Raw genomic sequence first — 12,675 nt, 5'->3', positions numbered from 1 at the left:
CAAGTCTGCTGCAATTTATGCTGCAATTATACGCAACGAGTGCTCTGGGGCTCTTTTTTTCTGTTTCATGATCTTGTTCATTGCACTCGAAGTTATATTTGTTGTGATGTTTTGTGTCTGGAATTTACTTTGGATCATTCATGATTTATCCCTATCGAGTGTCGAGTGGGCTCAGGGGTATTTCCAAGAGGCGCCTCACTCTCAATTTCATTATGAGCGTCACATACATCTGACTCGGGCATATTTTCTTCTTCTTATAAACATCCGAATAATGGAAATGTCCATGAATGAATGCCCGGGCGTAGTCTATATGCTATTGAGCAAAAGTACCTTACCCTCAAGGTCTCAGCGCCTCGGTATCATCATCGACGTCCTCAGCATCCCTAGCGGCTGCCGCAGCAGCAGCCGCAGCCGCAGCCGCGATCCTCTCCTTCTCGCGCTTCGAAGACCTCATGCTGCCGCCAAAGACACTGCTCCAGCTCCTCGCGCTTCCTGTGGCGCTTGCGTTTCCGTTCCCACCAGCATCGCCCGCCGCCGCGGTGGAGCGCTTGTTGTTGTAGTCTCCTCCTGCCGCAGACAGAGAGTCCAGACTCGACGCCAGGGCCATGTCGTCTGAGAAGCCGGTGCCGCTGCTCTCGCCGTCGTGAGGAGACAGGAGGTTGTTGTTGGTGTTGGGGTTCTGGGATGATGGGCCGGAAGTGGTGGCTGCGCGGCCTCGGCGCTCGCTCGAGCGCGTGAAGACCGGCAGGCTGAATTTGCCGCTTGATGACTTGCGCGTGAGTTTTGCCATGAAGGACTCTTTGTCTTTTGTTGTGGAGGTCGAGGTTGTTGATGCTAGGGATGCGGGGCCGGCGGGTTGGGAGGAGAGGAGGCCTTCTGAGGGCGTGTGAGAGGCCGTGCGGGATAGTAGGGAGGAGGCGTCGTCGTCGCGGGATTTGTTGCGGCGTTGGGAGGGCGAGGTCGACGAGGGGGAGAAGGTGTCGTCGTTGTCGTCGTCGGGGCGGCCGAAGAGGAGAGGTTCTTTGCTTGCTAGGTGGGGAGTCGAAGTGTCGAAGTCGTCGTCGTCGTCGTCGTCGTCTTCTTCGTCTTCTTCAGCGGCTCCTTTTCTCCTGTTGCTTAATTCATCCTTGTTGCGAGATCGTCTGTCACTGCGGGAGAAGAGTGACTTGAAGTCTTTGGCTGCCGGGTTAAGCTTCGGCGAGGGTGGACGAGGGGCTGGTCGGGTGCCTATCGGTGGCAGTTGTCTTCCTTGTGGGCCGTCGTCTGGCTCGGAGCTGTAATCTGCGTCGTCTTCCAGTATATAGTCCGGAATCCCACTCGCTCCGCCGTGTTGTACCGACGGTCTACGGGATTGATGTCTTGATCCCCATGGTAGGCTACCAGCTCCAGACAGACCAGGTGGTGGAGCGGCCCAGTCTGCGCTCAGCGGGCTGCTCCTCTGACCGAAGGGTTCGACTGCAGAGGGCCACAGTCCCCATCCCGTCAACGAGTCACCAGACGGTCGCGGCAACTCGGTAGAGTGAGTGGAGCCTGGTCGCGGAGAGGAGGGTCTGTTCTCTTGGCCTAGTATGGCAGCCCATCCATCGGTCTTGGAGCCGAACATGTTGAAGGGCCGTCTACGGGTGGCAATGTGCTTCTGGCTTGGCAGAGCAGTCGCAGAGGCACTTGCATCAGCCCCTGTGCTTTTGCTATGCGCGGAGCCGCGACCGAGCATACCCCCAAAAAAGTTACCCGAGTGACTGCTATTTCTTCGGCGTCCCAGAATAGCTTCGGCCTCGTCCATCTCTTCCGACTGACGCGGCATCGATTGACTTTGCGACTTGGTCAGGCTTCCAAATGCGGGGCCATCCTCGGAGACGGTCTTGCCTCTCTGACGGTTCAGCTTGTCCAGACCCAGGATCTGGGTGAAGCGACTCCCGCTGTGCGCCATGCTGCCACTCGCGGCTCGGTGAGACCTATTTGATCTAATGGAGCGACGGTCACTGTCCATGACATTATCCGGGGAATTGAAGACGAGGTTGCTCGCGCTGGCTCCAGGACTCGCAAAGACACTCGGTGAACGACTGCCGATAGATCCGGGGCTTGCTGGTCCAGTGTTTCGACTTGATGCACCCAGGCCGGGGATGACGCCCAGACCAGGTAGCGCACCAAGCCCGGGCAGCATCTGGGTGGATTGTTGACGGCCGTCTGAGTCGCCATCGCTGCTTCCTCTGCTGTTGATGGGAGCTGCGGGCCCAAGAGTCAGAGCACTTCGTGAGCCTTGTTGTTGTTGCTGTTGTTGTTGCTGTTGCTGTTGCTGTTGCTGCTGCTGCTGCTGCTGCTGCTGTTGTTGTTGTTGTTGTTGTTGTTGTTGTTGTTGTTGTTGTTGTTGTTGCTGTTGCTGGTGGTACTGCTGCTGCTGCTCTTCATCATCGGCGATGCTGAGCAGATCAGCAGGTAAGAGTTCGACGCCTGCGCCAGGACTCATGAGGGCACCACCAGTGAGTTTTTCGACTTCGGACTCAGACAAATGCATGCCGTCCAAAGGACGGTCAAGTGTCATGCCATTGTTGATGTTGAAAAAGCTAGAACCGGTGTTGGTGAAATTGGACGAGGGCACAGAAGGCATGTTGTTGATGAACGAAGGTCCGCTGGTTGGGGGGAAGGGTGTCTGCGCAGACGGCTGAGTGGTCGGTAGAGGACCGCTTGGGGGGCGCATGTTTTGGTGTCGCTGGCTGTTGGCACGAGACATGGGCTGGTCGAAGGTCGGCACGGCAGCGGCGATCTGGGAGAATTCTACATGGCGTTGCTTTGCGGCGGCGAGGTTTCCTGTAGCTTCGTAACACAATCTTCGCGCGTTCTCCATGGCTTGTGCGGCAGCGATGTACTGCTCTTCGATGGCGCGAAGGCGCTCGTGCCAGTAGCGGTCTTGCTCGTATTCCTGGGCGGCGAGGACGTCGTTGTGCTCGTTGGGCTCCGCGTTGCTGGGAGAGTCGTTGGCTTCGCGCTCCAGCTGCTTGATGTGGCTGCCAACTTCGCGGTTCTCGTCCTCGATGGCTTTGAGAGCCTGCAGCTCCAAGTTCTGCTTTTCGACGAGTGCGGCCTTTTCGGTCTCGGTCTCGCGGTGCAGAGTGGACTTGTAGTCGTGGGCACGAGCAATCTCGGCTTGCATGTCTGTAATATCGGATTCCCAGCGCACAGCATCATCCTTGAGCTTCTGCCTCTCGTTCATCTTCTGTTGAAGCAGCTTCTCCTGGGCATTCTTCTTGTTCTGAGCAGACTGGTTGTTGCGTTCCAGCGTGTTGACTTGCTTTCTCAGATCACGGCTCGTGTCTTCCTTCTCGCGCAGGTCAGCCCTCAGCTCATCCCTCTCCTTGATCAAAGCTGCGCGTGCGAGGACAGCCTCCTGGTCATCTTCCTGGATCTGGCGGTCAACGTCTGCAGTCTCGCGGGCGATCTCGTCCAGTTTCGCCGTCAGAGCATGCTGTGTCTCCATGGCATCGTCCTCGTGATCGTCGTCGTATGCCAGGTTCTGGGTGTCGATGCCAAGGATGGCGGGCGAGGGTCTGCGGGAGATCAGGCTGCGCCTGGGCAGGCCAGGACCATTGCTGCTCTCTCGCAGCAGCGGAGGCGGCGTGGCTGGCGGAAGGGCCGAGGCATCGACAAGAGGTTTGACGGGCCTGACAGTGGGAGGGCCAGACGGGGGATCGGCGTTGGCAGCGGTGGGGTGGAAGAAGTCCTGCGACGAGGCAGGTTTGGTGTAGACACGAATGGCTTCGCTGGCCGCCCGGAAATCCAATGAATTGACAGTGATTACGCGAACAATGTATAGCTGTTCCGGACGCAAATTCGCAATTACAATAGACGTGTCGGCATGAGAGACGTCTCCAATAATGGTGCCGTTGACCTGGATGTCATATCTGTGGGTGATTTTGCGGTCGTCGGTGGCCTTCCAGTGCAGCACGAGACCGTCTGCTTTGACGCCAGCGAGGTCGACCTGTGGACCAGTAGGGATCTCGAAGCCCAGCAGACCCACTAGTTCCTCGAGTGGTTTGTTAAGGACGAGACAGGCGCGGTATGTCAGCCTTGTTCATGTCAGCAGGTGATTTTGTGAACACAAGAACGCGTAGCGTGACGCATGGATGCTGCTTACCAAACGAGTGCGGCGCCAACACACAGAGTATTGAAAAAGGAAGTGGCAAAGAGCGAAAAAGAGTCGAGCATCATGACGAGTCGCATAGTGGAGAGGGCGGTGTGTCGGGCGCCTGGGTCGGAATTGTCTCTTGCTGCTCCTGCTGCTGTTGCTCCTGCCCCTAGGCTGGCAGACAGGATGCCCGTCGTGCGCAGTAGACTCAGACTGTCGGCTTCCATACTCCTTGCCATGATCTAGAGAGATGCATCGAGAGGCGAATGCGGATGGATGAATTGGAGCAAGTGCCAGACTCCTCAGGCCGAATGATAGCGCAGTTGTGTATATTAGTGTATGTAGGGCAGGTACGAAATGCTGTCCGTACAATTGTACAAAGTAATTACTGCAGAGAGTAAGAGTGATAGCCGCCGTAGGGCTGAATTATTTCCTTTCTTCTTTTTGGAAGGAACCAGCGTTTGCTCTCGGTCTGGGGTTAGCGCGACTTTGTTGTACATTCTGTTGTACATTCTGTGTGTCTTGTACTCCGTGCGGTACCGTCATCTGGGATCCATGGATCCCTTCCTTCTCTCTACCTTTATGCATCACCATGCAGCCGCTGCGGTTATGGCGCCCTTTCCGGCACTTCTGCTAGTCCGCATCCGGTAAACCAGCCCCTCTTTGCCCATGGCGAGTCATGCAGTCTTCTTCTGTTCTTGTGCATCTGCAGTACCTTAACTTATTGCTGTACAAAGTTTGGTGCTTGCAGTCAATCAGTGTACGATAGGAGCAGCCGTATCACTACTCGACGTCGCTGTATCTCCCTTTGTTGAAGCTGATATCAACCGGGTGCCCAAAACACATACGATACCTTGTACAAGCTACCGTACCTTGGCCAAGGTACTGTACCTCCGTCAGCTGCTCTTCTCAACAGTTCATCGCCAGATGAGCGTTCTTTCCATTTAAACTGTTGCCTGCAACCGCAAATACTCCATCCCAAATTTAGAAACATACTCCTAACTCGTATTCTTTGATATTGTCCCATATGTCACAAGGAACAGACTCTGCTCGGTCGGCTCCTCGGTCTTAGCTCAGCTTGCCTCCTCTCGTCGTGCTTCCATTACACATAAACCGAATAGCGTCTGCCGAGCCGTGACGTTTCCCCCTCCGCATTTCGGTTCTAGTTTATCCTTCCATCGTGCCATCTCGCTATCTTATTGCCAGCACTAGCACCGTGCTGTAGCTATTCTTACACGACAATCTCGTCCGATCTGCTTTTACCACCAGACTACCAATACTCGGTGCATCGCTGAAATCTCTCAAAGGAAATGCAACCGCTGTGACTGCACATCAGCGACAGCGTACTTTACGCTACCAGTCTCATCTCCGTCGGAGGTTACGACACTGTGATTGACAGAAACAGCAACACCCCTCCATCTGCACCGAAATGCAGTACGTCCGTTCCTTGTCTGGCTCTGTTTCCAAGACCTGGAATTCGATCAACCCTGCTACCTTAAGTGGCGCCATCGACGTTATCGTCGTCGAACAAGAGGATGGATCGCTCGCTTGCTCACCCTTCCATGTCCGCTTTGGCAAGTTCTCTCTACTACGGCCCTACGAGAAGAAAGTCGAGTTCAGGGTGAATGATGAACGCCGCGACTTCCCCATGAAGTTGGGAGAAGGAGGCGAGGCCTTCTTCGTCTTCGAAACCACTTCCAGCGTCCCTGAAGCTCTGCAGACTTCACCTTTAGTCTCACCCGCCACGAGCCCTCATGTCCGCGCGAGCCCGTCATCCACCTCACTGAATGAACCACCGGCTTTCGAGCTGGATCCTCAGTCCGACACGGATGCCCTCTCCATTCCCGATGATCCTAACAAGCAACACAGCAAGTCGCTGGGCGACATCGAACAGTCGTTCAACGATCAGCGAGCGCAGAGCGACATGGGCTATCCAGCCATGCCTCCGGCGCGCCTAGGACGTGCCGTCACCGACGATGTCTTGCCCGCAGCAAAAGCCGCCATCGAACAGTCCATAACCGCGAGCGGCAACTATCCTGCCGTAGAAGCCGCCATGTCAACTCGACCTGCTCCGACCTCGAGGACGGATCGATCCGCAAGTCCGCCTCCCATGAGCTCCGAAGACGCCATGACTCGCGCCATCAACCTGTCAAAGAAACTTTGGACGTCCAACATCGCCTCTCAAGTCACGGAAAAGGGCGATATAATGCTAGATATGACGGGATACAAGAGCAGCGAGGACGAAGCTTTGCGTGCCGAGGTCGTCGCCCGCAAGATCCTTTCCGAGGAGCTTGAGGGGGACTACGACATTGGTTCTCTCATAGGCGCTGACGAGAACGGCAACCTGTGGATATACGGCAGCGAAGAAGCCCGAGACAAGGCGAATGCAAAGGCTGCAAACGCAATGGGCACCTTGCAGCATGCTGGCTTCACTTCAGCCGACAATCTCTCTGACCCGGGTTATGCTAGCGATGATGCTCGAAGCCAGGTCAGCGCTCCTTATATGAGTTCACAGCTACGACGTGACTCTGACAGCGCTCTCGGCTCGTCGCCTCCCACTACATCAGCAGATACACCTACCGCCGGAGACCCGAACCGCAATTATGCAAAGACGTTGCGTCTGACCAGCGATCAACTGCACTCTCTGAATCTCAAGTCTGGCGCGAACAGCATGAGCTTCAGCGTCAACCGTGCCACGTGCACAGCTAATATATATCGCTGGAAGTACGACGTGCCCATTGTTATCTCCGACATCGATGGCACCATCACAAAGTCGGACGCGCTAGGTCATGTGCTCAACATGATCGGACGTGACTGGACGCATCTCGGCGTGGCGAAGCTATACACCGACATTGCCGCCAACGGCTACAACCTTCTGTATCTCACCTCGAGATCGGTCGGGCAAGCAGACACGACCCGCGGCTATCTCCGGGGCGTCGTGCAAGATGGTGGGTTTAGGCTACCCAAAGGACCCGTCATCATGAGTCCAGACCGCACAATGGCCGCGCTGCGACGAGAGGTCTATCTTCGGAAACCTGAAGTCTTCAAGATGGCGTGTCTGCGAGACATCATGGCTCTCTTCACTGGGTCAGGGGGAAGCAACAACGCCGCCACGGCAGGACCTACGACTTCAAAGGACGCCGTCAATGGATTAGTAGGCGGAAGCCGTGGCAGAGGCGGCTCGCCCTTTTACGCAGGGTTTGGAAATCGTCTGACAGATGCTTTATCATATCGCTCCGTCAACATCCCCAGCACACGAATATTCACCATCAATTCCAACGCCGAGGTGTCTCTTGACTTGTTGACACTGAACAAATACAAGACGGGGTATGTCAGCATGCGCGAGATTGTGGACCACTATTTCCCGCCTGTCAGTCTTTTGGTCAAAGGCGGTGGCGAAGAGTTTACAGATTTCAACTACTGGCGGGAGAAGACGCTGGACCTTGCCGACTTTTCGGATTCGGAAAGCGACTCCGATGACGACGATGACGACGGTCGATACGACCAGAGTCGACGAAGCAGCGAAGACGAAGGCGACGCCATGGGCGAGAGTTATCTCTCCGAAGCCAGGACGCGAGACAGCGAGGTGGAGAATCTGGAGGAGTCGATTATGGAGTCCGTCGAGGATCCAGACGATTACATCCACGACGATGGCGACGAAGAAGAACGGGAAGTCGACGAAGACGAGGAGTATGACGAAGAGGAAGAAGACATGGGACCGATTCGGGCGGAGAGTATCGTCGCTTCGCCTCGGTCTATTCGGTCGAGGACGTCTTCTTCTGCTACTCCTCAGCGATGACACAGCATACACGAGTCTGTCAACGAAACGTTGACATAGAGGGAGATACGGGAGTGAAAGTGAAAGAGGAACTGTAGCAGCACACCAGATTTCAGTCTTCTACTCTAGTCTATTCTTTTCTTCGACTCTTGTTTCTTCATCGCCTTCGCCTTCGCCTCCTTCTTCTTCGCACATCTCTTGGACTATATAATCTTTTTTAAAACACATATACAACTTCTTTGTAATATATGAGACAAAATCCAACCATTCAATCAGATATGAAGAATGAATATAAATATGAAATTATCGCAACATGTATGATATCATTCGATGTCTGCATCTGAACGTGTCTACTTCTGTACATAAATGTACCGATCTAGCTCGAGGGTCTTGCGGCGAATCGAAGAGAAGCTGTGCTACAGCACTGTGTGCTCTATCCCTCACGCCCTTTTCGATATAGACTTCGAAGTTCTCGTCTATCGCACCCTCGGTTGAGTCTCCAAAATGACCAAGTAGAGGCTCTTCGTATTGGTGCGAGAAAGATCAAGTCTTCGGCTACCTTGCTTTGGACGCTTGCACCCGCGCCCGTGCCTGCGCCTTCCTTTTCCAGTTGAAATCTGGGGGCTGGAGCTGGAGCTGGATCTGGAGCTGAGGGTCATTGTTTCTGGGCCCCCTCTGCCTATGCCTTGATTTCTTGTCCGAAGAGACAAAGTAGTCGATGCTGACGCCCTTATTCGGTCCGATGAGGAAACAGCTATTCGATGGACCTGGGAGTCCTGATGTTTTCGCGTTCTTCGACAAGTCACTTTCTGTAGCCTAGTGATGTGGCTGGCCATGGTGCAGGTCATCGCCTGCTGCTCGGGGTCTGGAGGATGCGTCTTGGATCTTGCAAGTTCTCCCTTCATGGCTTGCGAAGAGTTCTCGCTCCTTCGTCTCGTCTCTGTCCGTGCGTGTGCTCGGATGGCGTCTTGTTTTGTTCTTCGCTACGTGAGCAATAGACGATGAAACGGTACATGCTTCGTTCTTCATCCCTTGTTACCGCTTCTCGCAGCGAGGTTCTTAGCCTGTCTCTTGACAAAGTACACCTCGAGACTGAGATCCTTTTCGGCGGCGCGAGCGGTGTATTCCTTCCTCTTTGTCTCGTCGAGAGCGTCGAGAGTCTTGGGCTCTTTTTCCTTTTTCGTCTTGGTTTTCTTGTCCTTTTTGTCCTTCTTGGACGAAGATTCGCTATCTGTCGTCGCGGCAGACGCTGACACAGACGCGGACTTTGACTTTCTCGCCTTTTTCTTTTCCTTCCTGGCGGCTTTGTCCTCGGCACCGTCGTCGTCAACTTTTCTCTTCTTGCCCTTCTTCTTCGCCTGCCTCTCTGTCTCTTCAGTCTTCTTCTCCTCCTTCAGTTCAGAGAACGTCCCTGGGACCCCCTCACCCCTCACAAACCGTCCATACAGTCCACCTCTACTGACTCCCAACTCCCTGACATTCCCTAACAGACTTTTCTTGCCAGTGCCAAAGTCCTTGAGACTCGAGTCGAACGCTTTCATCCACCACTGGTCGGCCACGACGTCGTGCTTGTTAATGCCGATGCCCAGCACGTCGATTTTCTTGCTGATCAGCAGCGGCTTTTTGAGGCCTGTGTTGGAGGCGTCGAGACTGTGGCCTGCGCCGCGCCAGCCTTGTTTTTGGAGCAGCGCTGAGGCGTTCATTTTTTATTTTTTTGAGTCTCTTCGAATGTCTTTATGTTCTCTTTGTTGTTGGATGCTTTTCGTCGAGACTACTCCCTCGTTCGAGTGCTGGTTTGTTGCGAGCCGACGAGATGAAAAGTGGATTGATGCGGTGATGATAATAATTCGTCCTTGATCCTTTTTTTACACGATATCTGCAAGGTTGCGGAAAGCAAGTCTCTTCCGCTATTCAACCAGGAGAGAAACAAAACTCGCTTGTGGAGATAAACAGAGCTGCTGCGATATTACGCACTACAAGCGTGAGCGTGAGCGTGGATTCTTCTCGAGGTGGGATTTACAGAGATAAGGAGAGACGAGACGCGATAATCTTGTATCAATAAATCGAGGCTGATATTTTTCTTTTTCATGGCGGAATGGAGCTAACGCCGACTAATGCCGATACCAGTGCTGGGGAAAGGGACCAGGGTCGCCCTCGGGAATTGATTAGGTATTGCAGCTTGACACTACGTGATTCAGAGGTAGAGTAGGGACTACTTGTGTAGGAGGCGGATGGTCCAAGATCTGACATAGGGTTGAGGCTGATTGGAGATACAAAAGAAAAAAAGGCTATCAGTTGTACTCCTTGATTTTCGTCTCCAGTAGGAACTTTAGGTCTATCTCGCCCCAAGAATCCACGGTCTCATTTCCCAAAACCCATCCTTGATAATATCCACATGCTCGACAACAACTCTAGCCTTTTGTCTGTTCTTCTTGTCCTTTTCTCGCTGTGTCTTCGATTTCGCCTTCAGCCTGTCCTGAGCAGGGACTTGGATCTTCTTCTGCTTGAGCGAGAGATGCTGCTGCTGCACCTTGGCATATTCTTTTTCGTCGTCTTCATCGTTCGGCGGCGGCTGTGTCACTTCTGGTGTCGTCGTCGTCGTCGTCGTCGATGATAAAGACTCATCACCAGAGAGGTCTCGATAGATGACGTTTCCCTTTTTCCATATTTCCGGCTCTTTGTTGTAGTTGATGCCGAATCGCGAGAATAATATCTCGTTCTTGTCGGATGACACTGTGCCCTTTATACGTGACCATCATCAGCATTCAACGATCGAAGGAGGAAGACAGGAGATGCCATACTTTTAGCGCCAACTCGGCTTCTGTGCCGCTCATCTCTCCTTTCAAGACCATCGACCAAAATGTCGTGTTGTAAAGATTATTGATGTGACCTGATTTCAGTACAAGTCGGTTAGCAATTAGATCAATTCTCACTTTCAGAGTCAAACATTCGAAGAGAACCAGACTTACAATCTGCTTGTCGCCAGCTCAGGTAGTCTCTCAGTATGCGCGTCTTGGGATACACAACACATCTCCCGTCGAAGGTAGGGTAAGGTCTTGTAAGTGGCGAGTCCGGGAAGAAGAGGGGCCACTGCATTGCGTATTCCACTGAGAATGTCGCTGCTATTGTTGTCGATACTTTTCTGTTACGAAGGAGTGTGGTTAGTAGCTTGAATCAAGTTGATCCGAGGTCGGCATAGGAATACAGCACCAGATTGGGTTTGATGAGGCCAATGACGAAAACATATCTTGAACTTACTGTGCGCGTCGATCAAATAGAGTAGTATCCTCGTGGAAGACAAAACTGAGAACAGTATTCCATTAGTAAAGTGATAATCCTCCGTACCATACTCTGCCTATAACTCGATGAATACGAGGCAGAGGTCACAAGAGGAGGACAAATAATTCGAATACACACCTGAACTCATCACTTTGTCCGTAGGCGATCACGATGTCTGTGAACTGCTTTACTACCTCGACGGCCGCAGCATTCATCAGATCAACCGCTCGTCGATCATTCGGTTTTTGAAAGTCGTATCGCTTGGAGAATCTGGAGGTGTTGTCAGTATACTCGGATTTTTGCTCAGAGTGTCCTCATGTCTTCTTCTGTCCATGTTCTGACAGTATTCACTGTTCAGCCAGCTGTATCACACAAGATGACCATACCGACTGTACAGAAGGAGGTACGATGATAGATTATATCAAGACAAGCAAGAGATAAAAGAAAAGTCGAAAGCACATTAACGCGACGATAGCTCCTCATGCTAATACACCATTTTTCTTTGCTCTGCCTCATAGTTCTTCTCCTGGAGGACAAAAAATTCAAGAAAACAGTGCAGCCAACAAAATATTCCACCTCTTGACCCAGAACACAGCGAAGAGACAAAGATCAAAATCCCATACAACTACCACATCACAGCAGCAAAGGATCAAGCAAAACCCACACAAAACCAGAAACACCAGAACAGAACAGGAAAAAAAAATTACACTTACTTGCTAAACCCCCGTCCATCAATCCGCACAACAATCCAATTATCAGGCGCAAGAGCATCCCACTGCTCATGCTTGCGCACATATTCAAATCTATGACGGAGCAAATCCGCCCCAGCAATTAGGATATGAGTCTTACACCAGACAATTCACCATCGCTAGTGAGGCGAGGAAGAGACAGTGCTTACTCGCTGTTTGCCATTATATAAGAAAAGAGTATGTAAACGTGAAATGTGTAGATGGCGATGAGAAATGATTAGTACAAAGGGAGTCAGATAATGTTTTCCTGTGACCAATATTCGCTAGAGGTACAGTACGTGAAGCTTTGGGCAATAAGATTTAGACGTTTAAGGTAGGCGAAACTGCTTCAAAGCACTTCTTGGGCAGCACGACTGGTACAGTGTCTGTGAGGAAACTTGCATTCTTCTCCGACTGCATTTAGTAAATATGGAATATGAGGTAGTCAGTCACGACAAAGTCACATGCGCAGAATAGACGACTGTCGCTCGTTATGATTGTGGTATCTTTATTTTGCTCCATGAGGAGGAAAGTGTATGTCTCTAATGCCACAAGGGGCCTGGTTTAGAAACCCATAATGAAATGATAACAGCAAGTTAGTGTTTGACCGAAAGGTAGAAACAACGATGATGAAAGCGCGTCAGCCAAAACGTTTTCGCCGACTCTACCGCATTAATGATCATCATCAAGCATCCTGTTTTCTCCATCCGTCTCTTTTTATTTTCTTTCTTTATGATGGTCGTCCTAGTCTCTCCTTCGCAATCTGT

At 52.3% G+C, this 12,675-nt stretch overlaps 4 protein-coding genes across 5 annotated transcripts; 1 reads left to right on the top strand and 3 right to left on the bottom strand.

The window, feature by feature from the left end:
* Window positions 1-337: 337 nt before the first annotated feature.
* On the bottom strand, window positions 338-4,350 carry AAFC00_003041 (uncharacterized protein; the record flags this gene model as incomplete). 2 transcript variants are annotated; one of them, XM_069342453.1, is made up of 2 exons in its annotated part: window positions 338-4,064; window positions 4,133-4,350. In XM_069342453.1, 2 exons carry the CDS (start codon window positions 4,348-4,350, stop codon window positions 338-340), a joined length of 3,945 nt encoding a protein of 1,314 aa, XP_069198953.1. The 2 variants fall into 2 exon arrangements, with proteins under 2 accessions (XP_069198953.1, XP_069198954.1); XM_069347740.1 differs by having other exon boundaries at window positions 4,133-4,218.
* Window positions 4,351-5,552: 1,202 nt separating this feature from the next.
* AAFC00_003040 (uncharacterized protein) lies at window positions 5,553-7,922 on the top strand (the record flags this gene model as incomplete). Its single annotated transcript, XM_069342452.1, has 1 exon — window positions 5,553-7,922. The coding sequence occupies one exon, from the start codon at window positions 5,553-5,555 to the stop codon at window positions 7,920-7,922; it is 2,370 nt and encodes a 789-aa protein (XP_069198952.1).
* Window positions 7,923-8,926: 1,004 nt separating this feature from the next.
* Window positions 8,927-9,604, bottom strand: AAFC00_003039 (uncharacterized protein; the record flags this gene model as incomplete). The annotated part of the gene is made up of 1 exon (XM_069342451.1): window positions 8,927-9,604. One exon carries the CDS (start codon window positions 9,602-9,604, stop codon window positions 8,927-8,929), a length of 678 nt encoding a protein of 225 aa, XP_069198951.1.
* Window positions 9,605-10,236: 632 nt separating this feature from the next.
* Window positions 10,237-12,092, bottom strand: AAFC00_003038 (uncharacterized protein; the record flags this gene model as incomplete). Its single annotated transcript, XM_069342450.1, has 7 exons — window positions 10,237-10,641; window positions 10,703-10,791; window positions 10,871-11,043; window positions 11,160-11,204; window positions 11,319-11,450; window positions 11,894-11,983; window positions 12,079-12,092. 7 exons carry the CDS (start codon window positions 12,090-12,092, stop codon window positions 10,237-10,239), a joined length of 948 nt encoding a protein of 315 aa, XP_069198950.1.
* Between the last annotated feature and the right edge of the window lie 583 nt (window positions 12,093-12,675).

The sequence above is a fragment of the Neodothiora populina genome (genome assembly GCF_041146345.1).
Source record: "Neodothiora populina strain CPC 39397 chromosome Unknown canker_contig_15, whole genome shotgun sequence".
Classification (NCBI taxonomy): Eukaryota; Fungi; Ascomycota; class Dothideomycetes; order Dothideales; family Dothioraceae; genus Neodothiora; species Neodothiora populina.
This window is presented reverse-complemented; position numbering and strand designations above follow the sequence as displayed.